The sequence below is a fragment of the Pteropus vampyrus genome, unplaced genomic scaffold, assembly GCF_000151845.1.
Source record: "Pteropus vampyrus isolate Shadow unplaced genomic scaffold, Pvam_2.0 Scaffold36, whole genome shotgun sequence".
Taxonomy (NCBI): Eukaryota; Metazoa; Chordata; class Mammalia; order Chiroptera; family Pteropodidae; genus Pteropus; species Pteropus vampyrus.
The window spans coordinates 3,123,260-3,136,271 of record NW_011888817.1 but is presented as its reverse complement, the minus strand read 5'-3'; the positions used below and the strand labels follow the sequence as shown (position 1 = coordinate 3,136,271).

Here is a 13,012-nt window from a genome sequence, read left to right as displayed (position 1 = left end):
CAGGCGAGGAAAGCTTCGCGGAGGAGGTGAGGTTTAAGTTGGGCCTTGAAAGACCAGTGAAATATGTCGACTGGAATGATGAATGGGTCTATATACTGGAGATAAGGCCAGAGATATAACCACGGCTGCCATTTCTTGAGGTTCCTCATGAACCAGGCTCTATGCCAAGAGCTTTACATGTATTATCTCCTGAGATTTCCCCAGAATCCTATGAGGTAGGTGTTAATAGGGATGAGAAAACCTAGGCTCAGAGAATTTACGAAACTTGCTTGGGGTCACACAGCTAGTAAAGTGATAGGGCCTGGGTTTAAATTCAAGGCTGTCTGTTACAAAGTCTGGGCTTTTAATCACCATGTATTACTGCCACCTCAGCCTCACTATCTGAGGATGAGGACCAGATATTAAGCTGGAGACTGACTTTGAAGGGCTTTAAACGACAGGCTCAGACATGCAAAAAATCGCATAGCACCAGGCAAGAATCAGCAGACTCGGAATTTAGCAGCAGCTTCTAGCAGTTCTGTCATTCACTAGCCAAGGTCACTTCTCTGAGCCTTGGCATCTGTAAACTGGAGAGAAGAGGAATGTAAATGTCAATGATGATGAAGATTTTGAATGTGGGAGGGAGGCTCTTGTGACAAAAGGATTGTTTAGGACAAACCTGGAGATATTCAAATATTTACTGAGTGTTGGGCTCTGGGAATACAACTGTGAACAAAACAGAGCTCTGCATCTCTACCCATACCTGCGAGGAGTAGGGCACAGCTTGGGAGAATTGGGGAGGAACCTTTTCCTTGAACAAACAGGGGATCAGGAGCTGGCCTGTCCCAGGTTGGACTGCCAGTTCTCAAATCAGCAGATCTCTCTGTGTGACCTGGAGCAGGTTACCTAGCTTCTCTGACTCCATCTTCACCACGAAGATCTTCATTCTTCTTCCTAAGATTGTTGGATTAAATTAAATAAAACAACACGTGTAATCATCGAGCATGGTGCTTGGCATATTATCGGCACTCAATGGATATTGGTATCTCCCTAGTAAGAGGTATAAATGGTAGGCTCCACCCCTCGCCCACCTGCCAAGGAATAGAATAGGTTCCTGGCTTTCATTTTTGTGGGAAAAGGGATAGAAATGTATATATGTTAGCTGAGCAACCATGCCAACTAACAAAAGACCCTGCCTGAAGCCTGGATAATGTACTGCTGGATCCGGACTCAGGTGAGGACTCTGCGCCAAAACGTTTCCCCTCACCCCTAGGGAATTCGGACCCATTCCCCAGAGCGCTCCGTACTATTCAGCTGCCTCTGCTCTGTACGGGAACCACCCTATCAATCCGTTTCGCGGGTGACAGCGGGTGTGGCGGCCCCTTTAAGCGGCAAAGCTCGTGTTGCAATCGCCGCCAGGGGGAGGTGTCCTTTCCGAGGGGTGGAGCCTATGCATGTTGCAGCGACCAACGGAAGCGCAGCATTTTCCGCGGGAGATCCGAATTTCGCGGCACGCAGTTTGGCGCTAAAAAAAAAAGGTAAAAAAAAAAAGAGGCAGAGAAAGGCTTGGGAACTAAAGAGCAAGGCGAGAGGCAGTCGGTGCAATCGGCCCCTCACCCTCGTCCGAGCGCATCGCGTCTCCGTCGAGCCTGCGGTCACCCCAGAGACTCCCTGCCCGGAGCGGGCTGGACCCCAAGCTCAGAGGCCTTCAGGGGCGTGGGGTCCTCCCGGGTCGCGGCCGCCCTTGGGGCGGGGCAGCCCCTGGCACTGCTGCCGCCGCTGCCGCCGTGCGATCTCAAAGCGAGAATCTTCAAGCGCTGCTCGGCTCGGCGGCAGGCCAGGAGGGGAGGGTCCGGCCTTTTCCCGCAGGCGTCCATTGGCGGCTTCCCCAGGCCTCCGCGCCATGCCGCCCGCCGTGTGAGCCGCCGCGGGCTCCGGAGCTCGCAGGTGCCAGCGGGCACTCCAGGGGAGGGGGCTCTGCATTCGCCATGCTGCGAGGGCCCCGGGCCCTGGCTCCGGCCGCTGGACCACCCCTGAAGGGGCTACCTGCGATGAGCCCCACCGAGCTGTGGCCTCCCGGCCTCGGCAGCCCCCAGCTCTACCCGGTCACCACTACCTACTACACCCCGCTGTACCCACAGATTGTGCCTCCCGCTGCAGCGCCCGGCACCTGCCTGGACGCCACCCCCCACGGACCGGAGGGCCAAGCTGTGCGATGCGTGCCGGCTGGGCGGCTGCCGGTAATTCTGGGGACCCCCCCACTACTTCCCCCTGTGCTTTCTGAGTGTGGGAAAGGAGGGAGGGGAGCCTGGGACCCAGTTTGAGTGAAGCAGGTCGAGTTTGGGGAGGGAAAAGGGGAGCTTTCAGCTTCCAGAACAACCCACTGCCCCAATATCTGAGTAGAAAAGCCCTTCATTTTCAGAATTGGGATGAAATAACCTTAGCCACTGGAACGGAGTGGAATAAGCACTGGATTGGGAGTATGGAGACCCGACCTCCTACCCCCAGTGCACCCTGTGACCTTGGGGAAGTCCAGGGAGCCAACTTTGCTGTCATTCATTCATTCTTCATTCATTGTTTGGCCCAGCTACTGAGACCTGCTCTTGTGCTGGCACAGAGACGGTGTGGAGACTTTAAAATGGAAGATGGTCTCAGGTCCAGTCTGGCTTGGATAGACTCCAAATTTTCCATCCAGCCAGCTCCTTCCCAATTATCTTCCCTAGGTCCTCCCCCAGGCCCAGTCTTCCCTCTCAGACAGCCAGTAGCAGGTGCAAGTTGGGGGCAGCTCCCTGGAGTTCCTGTTCTGATTGACTGTTTTCCTCCTCAAGCCCTCAGGCCTGTTGCTGGGGAGGACCCAAAGTGTAGTGGCACTAGGCGCAGGGTATGTTTCGTGAGAGTGGAATTCCTGGATGGAGCCCATGAGAATCTAAACCGTTCTGTGGGGGTGGAGTGGGAAAAGCCCTAGGGGGTTGGGGGTGGTTGCTGGAGAGCCTGGTTTCTGGTCTTAACTGCCACTGATTCACTGTGTCCTTGGACAAGTCTTGGCCCCAGTCTGGGCTTCAGTTTCATTTTCTTCATTTTCCTGCTTTTAGCTGTCTGCTTGTGTGTATGGAGTATCTAAGGCTAACTCATCTCGGATCACTTCCAGCTCCAGGGAAAGGCGACAGGGGTGTTTGAGGTTTACTTAGTCATGAGTGGCGAATAAATTCAGGTACAGGGATAAGACTACCCCCCTAGAGGTATCTGGTCAGACCTGTGTCAGTCAACAGGCGCAGACCCCCAGCCATTTCTGGATGCGGGCAGAGCCCCCACTCCCTGCTCCTGGAATCATGCTTTGCCCATGTCCAACGCTTTAACCTTCCCAGAGCCCTTTCCTGCATGTTATTTCCAGCTAGGAGGAAGGAGGCAGGAGAGCTAGTCCCATTCTACAGGTCAAGCAGCCAAGGATAACAGACTGAGTATCCATCTTGTGTTCAGCATTTTACAGCCTGAAACTGTTTTGAACCCTGTGAAGTAGATGGCATTAGTAGCTGTATGTTGCAGGGGGAAACTGAGGCTCAGAGAGGGAATGCGACCCGTCCAAGGTCATACAGGGAGATGTATGACCCATAGGCACGTGATCATTAGTCTCTTCTCTGCAACCTTGACTTTCTCCAGAACTGCCTGACTTAGGAGCTGGGTGCCCCTCCCACCCCCCCGGAAGGGGCTCAGTGGCTGGCCCGGTCTCCTCTGGCCAGCTGCTTTCAGGCACCCAGGCGGAGTTTCAGTAACAGCTGTGGCTTTGAACTGCTTTCCTCCCAGAGGAGCCCAAGTGCATCTGTTTGTACCTCCCTCCCAGAGGGACTCAGTGATCACAGCAAGAATGGCTCTCTTTTACTAAACGCCTCTCATGTGCCAGGCACTGCTTGGCACTCTTCACATTCGTTTTCTTGGTCAAAAAGCCTGGGATGAGGCATCTTACAGATGAGGTAACTGAGCAGAGACGTGAAGTCACTTGTCCAGGTCACAACCCAAAAGGTGGAAGAGTCTCCTTGCATCAGACCACCCTAAAGGCCTAGTGAGCCCAGAGCCCCTTCTCTTGTCAGCCCCCAGATGCCCGGTCTCCTATCCCCATGGGTAGGCCTTGGCCCCCTGCTTACTCATTTTACCCGGGTGTGACCTGGAGAGGCTCCAAACCCAACCCTGGGTGTGGCCGCTCACTTTGTGGCCAGGCTGCAAAGTGCAGAGTGAGCAGGATTTGTCAACAAACTGCTGTTTAAAGGGACCTCAGGCACTGCCTGGGGATGGCAACTAAGTTCAATGGCAGAATGAAGGCCAGAGCCCTGGTCTCCTCACCCCTTGTCTAGTACTGTTTCCACCACTCTCTGGAGAAGGCTTGGGCACTCTTTTTTGAGTTTCTACTCCAGCCAGGCACACTGCATCATTGTCTTTCATCCCTGCAGGAGCCTGTGAAGAGGGTGAGATTCTGCACAGTTCTCTTTTCCTTTTAACTTATCTTTATTTTCCAAATTTCCTCTGAGAACCATGAAAGAAATGAACATTTTAATGAACAACTCAACAACGTGGGTGGGTCGGATGAGGAAATGTAGGCTCAGAGAGACAAGGCAGCAAATCCCAGGTGGCCCAGTGGCACAGCGAGGGTCTGGAAGCGAGGCTCTCAGCACCTGACACTTGTTCCTCCATCTAACATGGGGCTTAGGAGGCCTGGCTCCACTCCCTGTGTGACCTTGGGCAAGTCACTTCCCCTTCTTCAAGCCCCAGTTTCCTCACCTTGCTGCCTGTGGAGGGATTGTGTCTGGTGGGCTCTGGCCCTCTCCCTTCTGGGGCTACCTGAGGAAGTGAGAAGGGCCCGATCATTTGCTTAGACCTTCCATATGCCTTGGGCTAAGCTCTTCTACCTCAGGATTGGCTGGGTGGCCTCAAATATTAACCAGGTTTTTAAGAAACAGCCAAAGGGACTGTCTAAGATGGTCCAAGTTAGAGCCAAGCTGGCCTGAGTGTGGTCCCAGACCTTTGCCCTCGACACATCCCCATCTTTTCAGCTTGCCTCTGAGCTTCCTCCTTGCTGGAGCCCCTGGCACTTTAGTGATAGCAGCTCCCTTGCATGAGCAAAGCTCTTTGCCGTACTGTCTCACTGAATCCTCAACAGAAGTTTAGCAGATTATCCCCCTTTTACAGGTGGAGCTCAAGAGGTCAACTGACTTGCCCAGCTCACCCAGCTAAGAAGTGGGGTGGGAAGGCTAGAGGAACTCAAATGGATCTGATTCCAAGGCCTGTGCTCAGCCTCTCTTTGGTCTTCATCCTCCTGTGCTTGTCCTTTGCCACTTCTGTTCTGCGGGCTCAGGCCCATCCACAAGCTGACCTTTCTTTGAGCAGTGCCCAAAGGTGTCAGATGTTCTTGATGGGGGGTGGGGGCACTTTGCTGCTTAGGGCCTCTGAGAGTGCAGGATAAAAGTGAGGGAGGGTGAGAGAAGGGAGGGGGCTGGTACGTGTGCTTAAAGTGATGGGGGCAGGTGGATGTAGCCAGGCTTTGGCCCAAATTCTAGCAAATTCTGGGGGAATGTGTGTGGATGGAGCTGAGTCAGCCTTGTATGTGGCTTTGGAATCAGACAGACCCGAGTTCAAATTATGGCTCTGCTTTTGTCTGTGTGACCTTGGGCACACGGCTTAACTTCTCTGAGACTCTACTTCTCATCGGCCAAGAGAGATTGCCAGTACTGATGTTCCAGGACTGATGAGCACGAGAGGCCCAGCACAGGTACTCGGTTCAAGGTCCTACCCTCCTCCCCATTCTTCAGGTAGTGAGGTTCTTCCTGGTGTGTTCTATGAACTCAGCAGGGGCTGGCTCCTGTTGGGTGGGGGAGGTAAATGGGACTGGGGAAATTCTGGGTTGCCCCAGCTCTGCCTTAGCCTGACTTCCCTTCTTCTCCCTGCCCTTGGCAGTCCTTTTGAGGAATGAAGGATTCTGGGATCAATAACCTCAATCGGGCTTGATAAAGGCCTTGGAGCTCACCATTAATTCAGCTGTAAAATGGGGCTTGGTAGTATTGGGATGATTCAGTGAGGCGATGAATATTGAGGCTTGTCCCAAGGCATGTGGAAGGTCTCAGCGAATGATTGGGTCTTTCTCTAACGATAAGATGGGGTTAGAGCAGGTCACCTTCCCTAGAATCTAGGAAGTCACCTAGATTTTGCTGGGAGGTTAGAGAAGAAATATTCCAGAGAGACTTCAAGAGGAATGAGCAGGGAGTTGTTTGGATCGCATCCAGGTCTGGGTAGGTGTGGAGGAGAGACATATCATATCTAGGCTCCTCAAACCAAGGAGCAGGGCCCCTCAAATCAGTCCAGGAAGACTTCCTGGAGGAGGTTGGGGGAGCAGTGCAGAGGAGAGCTGACAGCAGGAAGAACTGTCATCACCTCCTACACCTGTCAGCCCAGCTGTGCTCAGCAGCGGTTAGAAGTCTCAGCCCTGCCAAGCATGACCTCACCACCAAAGGTTAAAATAGGCCTCTCTGTCCCAACCAGGGTAGGGGTGACTGGGGGAAGGGGAGAGGAAGAAAATGGGCTCAGCGACCCCCAGAAGGGTGTGTCAAGAGGCTGAGATTGGATTCTAGGGAAGGGACCCTGTACTTCCTGAATACCACTGTGTGCTGAGCTCTTTACAGAAGTTATCTCCTTGAATCCTTGATGGAGCTATTTTCTGCCCCATTTTACAGAAGAGGAAACTAAGGCTCCTAGATGTGGAGCATTTCCCCAAGTCACACAGTAAGCCTGTGAAGGAGCTGGGAGACGCAAGCCCAGGTTTCTGACCCCTGTGCCCTAGCCCTGCCCAGCCCTAACCAGGAGAGAGGCCCCTTCCGGGCTAGTGCAGCTTCTGGGCCTAATTGGGGCCGGGTGGCAATGGGGTGGAGAGGAACAGATGGGTCTGTGGTTTGATTTCCCCAGCAGGTGTTTCCCAAGCTTGGCGGGAACAAGGAGGGGGAGCAGGGGGACCTCAGCTGCTTATCCTTAAGACACAGGGGAAGGATTCATTGTCTGCCCCTCTCTGCAAAGAAAGCATGGCAAATGGAGTCTATTCAGGAGGCCCTGGGGCCCTCGAGCTGGAACCCGAACATGGAGGTGGGGGGTGTTTGTATTGCTTCCCGATGTGGGCACCTCCCTGGGGTGTGGCACTGATCCAGGAAGTCCCCTGGGCCTGGGCGGATGCCCAGACCCACCCTGATAAGGGCCAGCTGTGGAGCTGTGATGGGCACTCAGTCTGGCTGGGCCAGCTGCTTCTGAGGGGAGGCCTCTCCTCAGTCTGATGTGGTTTAGGCCCCACCCAATCCTTCCTGCCTGCATCATCCTCTGCATGGGAGTGAGGGGGACAGTACAGATGTAGAAGTGACCTTGGGGCCTGTTATTAAGGAACCCTGAGCTCTTGGCCAGACTGGCTTTGGTAGGGTCTCAAGTGCCTCTGCCTCAGGATGGAAGTGTTGTGTGCCTCTCAGAAAATAGGACTTCCTTTCCCTGAAAGCTCACTTTTCAGGTCATTGATATTTCCTTACCAAGTATAGTGATGTTTTACCAGGACTGATGATAAACTGAGGCAGGAGGTAGCTGCTGGTGACTTCAGTGCTTTGGCTCCAGGTTGCAGAAAGGCTGAAGGAGGAATGATTCTCAAACTCTGCCTCTCTTCCCTCTCTCTCTAAGGCCAAAAGGAAGCTGGACCTGGAGGGGATCGGGAGGCCTGCGGTCCTGGAATTTCGGACTCCCAAGGGGAAGTGCATTAGAGTGGATGGCCTCCCCAGCCCCCAAAGTAAGCCGTGCTGATGAGACCTCTGGGGAGGGCTCAGGAAACTGAGGGTGGGGTAGGCAGGGGCAGGCAGGGGCAGAGGGCAGCAGCCCTGCTCAAATCATCAGGAGTAATATTTGTAGTATACTTCCCGGTTTATAGAACAGTTTCCTGTGTGTTCTCTCACTGGATCCCGCCAGGTAGGTAGGATTGCCCATCTTTTACTGATGAGGCAACTTAAGACTAAGCTTGAGTGGCTGGCCCAGGGTTACACTGCTAGTACGCAGAGTCAGGACTAGAATCTAGTCTTATACTCCTTTTCTCACTCCACACACCACTCTTGTGATCTAAGTGTGATGACCAACAATTTATTTGGGAGCTTACTATTTGAAAAAAGTTATTATATTTAGTTCAATATGACCTTTTCTAAAAGAGAGAATCCAGCTCATAGAGGAGCAGGGTCATTCTCGTACATGCAGACAAAAGGCTAAAAGATGCAGAGAAGCGAAGCTTGGATTCATCCAACCTATGCCACCTCAGAGTTCTTTAAGATCCAGAGGCTACCCAGGTGGTGACTTCCTAAAGCTAAGTAGGAGGAAATTTCTGCTTCTTGAAATTTTCAGTCAATATTCTGGTTAGAGTGGGAGTTTCAGTACCTGTGTTAGGGAGAATAGCTAATTCTGGGGATCAGAGACCTCATGAAGAAGGTATGTGACTGGGTTGGAAGCATGACAGTCAGGAATTTGGGGGTCCAGGCAGGGCTGTGCCCTGACCTGACTCATTCTTCTTCTTTGAACCTTACTTATCTCATCTTCAAAACGGGGTAGAGCTAGGTCGAGAATAGCAAGAAAGTTTCCTTTCCACTTGTTTGGGAGAGGCTGCCCAGAGCTCTTTATCGAAGGATCCTAAGTGCCCCGATCAGTTAGTAATGTCTGCCACGGGTGCAAAAGTTGAAAAACCAGTCTGTGTGCCAAGTACTTGTCATCTATATGTTAGGGGATTTTAAAGTCCCCATTCTAGAGGAATCTGAAGCTCTCTAAAACTTAGTTTTCTGAACTAGTTTGGCCACTAACATGCTATATGACTTGCAGGTCACTTGATTGCAAAAGTCTACTTGTGGTTTAAGATGTTGCAGCTGAGATGTGGTCTTGTGACATCAGCTTCATTAAGAAAGAGGCTGTTTTCATGAACCTGCCTTATTTGATATTGTAGAACTGATTTCCTCTCAGATAACCATTGGGCTACAGATGGAAAGAAAAGGCAAGTCTATAAAAATGTTCTTAAATCCAAGCTCTTCATTCCCTCCCGACCTCAATTCCAAATTCCTGACATAACTGGTAGGATGGGGTAATGGTTAAGAAAGAAGACCCTGGAGCCAGACTGTCTGGATTTAAATCCCAGCTTTGCCACTTTCTAGCTGAGCTGAGCAAATTAACCTGTCTGTGCCTCAGTATTCTCATCTATAAAGTGAAGATGGTTATACACCAAACTTATAGGGTATTGTAAGGATTAGTTTTGTCGTATATGGGAAAGTGTTTAGAACAGTGACGTACACACAGGAAACTTCTTATTGGTGGTGATATGGCTGCCCTGAGCTGTGGTGGAAAGGTGCTCTAAACCAGGAGTCAGGACACTTGGTTTTCAGCCCTGACACTGGCCTTTGACTGTGAGACCTTAAGCAAATCACATTTCTTCTCTAGATGTCAGGGTTCCTGTTTGGATAATGGTGGTGAATGACCCCTGCCTCACAGTGCTCTGTAACTGGAAAGTGGGTGCTCATGTGCAGGGTGGTACTTAATGGGTCCAGGTCAGTGGAGGAGGCTCCCTCCCCAGGCTGGCCCTCTCTGACCAGTGGACGGGGCCCCTTTTCTCCTCAGCCCCCAAATCCCCCGGGGAGAAGACTCGGTATGATACGTCGCTGGGGCTGCTCACCAAGAAGTTCATTTACCTCCTGAGAGAGTCCAAGGATGGGGTCCTGGACCTGAACTGGGCTGCCGAGGTGCTGGATGTGCAGAAGCGGCGCATCTATGACATCACCAATGTGCTAGAGGGCATCCAGCTCATCCGGAAGAAGGCCAAGAACAACATCCAGTGGGTGTAAGTGCCTGGGCTGGGGCGGATAGCACCAATGGGAGCAAGTGCTGGGGGCCAGAGCCTGGAACAATATTGAGTGGGTGTGAATGTCAGGGGCGGAGCTGAGAGCAACATCCAATGGGCACAAGTGCTGGGGGCGGAGCCAATGTATTTAAGAGCAGGGCGGAAGAGCAGGTGTATATGCTTGGGTAACGTTAAGAGAGCATGGCCCGAGCAGGGCAGAGAATGATTTCTAGGCTGTGTAAAGGCCTAGAAGGACTCCATCTCTTGAGCCAGGGTCCCAGGATTCCCCTTTTATAGTTCAGGAAAGTCCCCTGAAAGTTGAGTGGTAATAACCCAGACTCCATCCAGCTCTGAGATATAAGTACTCCAGACACTTCTCCTCACTCCTACAAGGTCTTAAAGAGCAGACCTTCGGCCCCGGGCATGAACTCTTAAGAGAACCCAGGCAAGGGTCAGGACTGAGGTCACTCCAGCTCCCTGCTACTTGGAGGAGGCTAGGGCATAGTGTGGAAAGAGCTGAAAGCCTCCCAAAGTGAGGTCATGGCCTGACTTGTTTCTTTTTTCTAGTAACCCCCATACTCCAAGTCCCAGTCCCTGGCAGCTCCGTGGGTGCTAGACAGGACCTCTGATTTGCACAACCCAGGAGGAACACGTAGACCATGCGAGTGGCCTCATCCCGGGGTTTTGCACCATCTGTGCAGTTCTGCACAGCAGCCCTGGGGCTGGAGTGCCTAGGTGTGGACTGAGACCGACACTGGGGGGCTGCTCTGTTCCCAGAAGCAGGGGAATGTTTGAAGACCCCACCCGGCCTGGGAAGCAGCAGCAGCTGGGGCAGGAGCTGAAGGAGCTGATGAGCATGGAGCAGGCCTTGGACGAGCTCATCCAGAGCTGCTCTCTGAACTTCACACAACTGACCGAGGACAAGGCCAACAAGAGATATCCTCTTTGGTTGGGAGAAGGGGTCAGGGAGCAGGGGCCTGTTACATACTCATATCTATCCAGAGCTGATGCAGTACCTCCATACAGGGACTAACTCATCTTCTGAGTCTGGCATATCTATTTTTTTCTTTCTTGGTGGCTTTTCTACTTGAGCCTATCGAAGTTACTTTCTCATTATAAAAGTGAGACAAGTACGTTTGTTTAAATCTTGAAAATGGAGAAAAGAATGAAATAGCTGCCACCTTAACACAGCCATTGTCCTTTATGCACAGGGTGTATGTTGCTTAAACTCAGTGTGTGACTGCTGTACATAACATTTTATATCCTGTTTTTCTCTAGTCGGTGTATTGCCATAGACATTTTTTATGTTATAAATCATTCCTAACTATATGGCTGATTCACATGAAATTATTGATATCGGACCACTTTTAATCTGCAATCTCATGGTTTAACTTCGTATTTAAAATGGGTTGAGAATATCCTACTCAGACTCCCCTCCGGTTTGCTGATAAGGCCTAGAATTGACATTTAGATGGATTTCTAGATTTCCGCTTTTATAAAACAACAAAACGATGAATGCCTTTGCATACAGGACATTTTCCTTTTTTTTTTTTTTTACTTATTTCCCTAGGTCAGATTCCTAGAATGGAAATGGTGAAGTCACAGAACATAGACTTTGCTAAGGCTTTTCATACATTATTCCAAAATGGTTTCACTACCTGATTGTATTTTGGATATACCCTTGTATTTTTGGAAGGACGTTAGGCATTGTGAGAAATTTAGATAAATAAGAAACGTCTTCCTGTCCTCTCAAAACTAATGATCTAGTTGAGAGATGAGGCCTTTATGTAAAAAACTGCTAAAAAGCAGCATTTTAAAAAATGATCTATACCCCCATTTGCTTTCTAAAGGGATCCAAGCAAGCTGATATTAACGAATGGGTTACAGATTTTGGTTATTTCTAAGCTATATAAGGAGTGAGAAAAAGATGTTTAGAGGCTTAGGAGAGGAGGGTTGGATCCCAGCCTGGCTGGCTGAGGGTGTGAATTTTGACCAGTCACTTCTCTTGACTCTCCTGCCCCTACACTGGCCTATGTGACTTACCAGGACATCCGTGCCGTCAGCAACTTTAAGGAGCAGACAGTGATCGCTGTCAAGGCCCCTCCACAGACAAGACTGGAAGTGCCCGACGGGAGCGAGGTGAGAGGGGAAGTGTTTAGTGGAGAACAGGGTTAGGAGGGTCCCGGGCAGCTCTGCTCAGCCCCAAGCTCCCCAGCCCTATGCTGGTACCCACAGCAAGATCAGTGGTCTCTGAGCTGGGGCAGAAATGGCAGAAGCTAGAAAGGGCAATAAGTTCTGGCCTGAGAAAACCTCTGTTCCTGGTTTCTTTCTACGTCCCACCAGTCCCTGCATTCCTGCACACAGGCACACGTGTGCCCACACACAGCGGTGTTAGTGCGCACCATAATCTTTTCATGCTAACTGACCATGCTCTCCTAGTTTAAAGAGAAAATTCTTAATGCTCCCTACAAGGCCCTCTGTGCTCTGACCTCGCCAGCCTCCTCCCACATGCTGCCCCTGTCCCCTGTCTTTGCTTCAGCCACACCGACCTGCTTGCAGTTTTCCCACCATACTTAGTTTAAGACCAGTGTAAGACCGCACATGCTGTTCCCTCCAGCCGAAATGCGCTTCCCTCTCTCTCTGCTTGGTTTACTGCGATTCATCCAACAGGTCTTAACGCAAACATCACTTCCTCAAGGAAGCCTTCCCTGATCACCCCTAGACTTCATAACCACCTGTGCTTTTCCACCACACTTAACTTCCATTTGCCAAGATATCTTGGCACTCATGTTCTGCTTCATCTATCTGAGTGTAAACTCTACAAAAGTACATTCCACTCATGCAGTAACTGCAGCCCAGAGCCTGATAAAGGCTCGAGAAATTTATTTAATGGAAGAACATTAAGATAAATAAGGCCCTGCCCCCACCTTGGAAGAGCTCAGAACCTATTGGGGGAAAGACCCAAGCAAGCAGTGATGCTGTGATTTATAGATTGAAGACATACTTTGAGGGCCTGGAGAAAGGAGAGTTGGAGGAAGAATGCACAGGTGGTAACAATTAAACTGGGTCCTAAAGAATGAATAGGATTTTTTCTTTTTTTGCAATTCTTTTCTTCCTTTCTTTCTTCCTTTCTTCCTTCCTTCCTTTCTTTCTTTCTTTCTT

At 50.9% G+C, this 13,012-nt stretch overlaps 1 protein-coding gene across 9 annotated transcripts in view; it reads left to right on the top strand.

Annotated features, from left to right (window-relative positions):
• Positions 1–1,174: 1,174 nt before the first annotated feature.
• Positions 1,175–13,012, top strand: part of E2F2 (E2F transcription factor 2) — a 20,796-nt gene continuing 8,958 nt past the window's right edge. The window contains exons 1-7 of one of the 9 annotated variants that reach the window (XM_023529152.1): positions 1,415–1,517; positions 2,121–2,219; positions 2,808–2,860; positions 7,672–7,777; positions 9,631–9,850; positions 10,628–10,786; positions 11,875–11,989. In XM_023529152.1, the coding sequence (XP_023384920.1) occupies positions 1,430–1,517; positions 2,121–2,219; positions 2,808–2,860; positions 7,672–7,777; positions 9,631–9,850; positions 10,628–10,786; positions 11,875–11,989 (840 nt within the window). In that variant the 5' untranslated portion in view covers positions 1,415–1,429. Of the gene's footprint in view, positions 1,214–1,414; positions 1,518–1,782; positions 2,220–2,807; positions 2,861–5,588; positions 5,738–7,668; positions 7,778–9,630; positions 9,851–10,627; positions 10,787–11,874; positions 11,990–13,012 lie in introns of those variants that run through there. The other 8 variants (XM_023529157.1, XM_023529154.1, XM_023529153.1 and 5 more) reach the window with 8 other exon arrangements.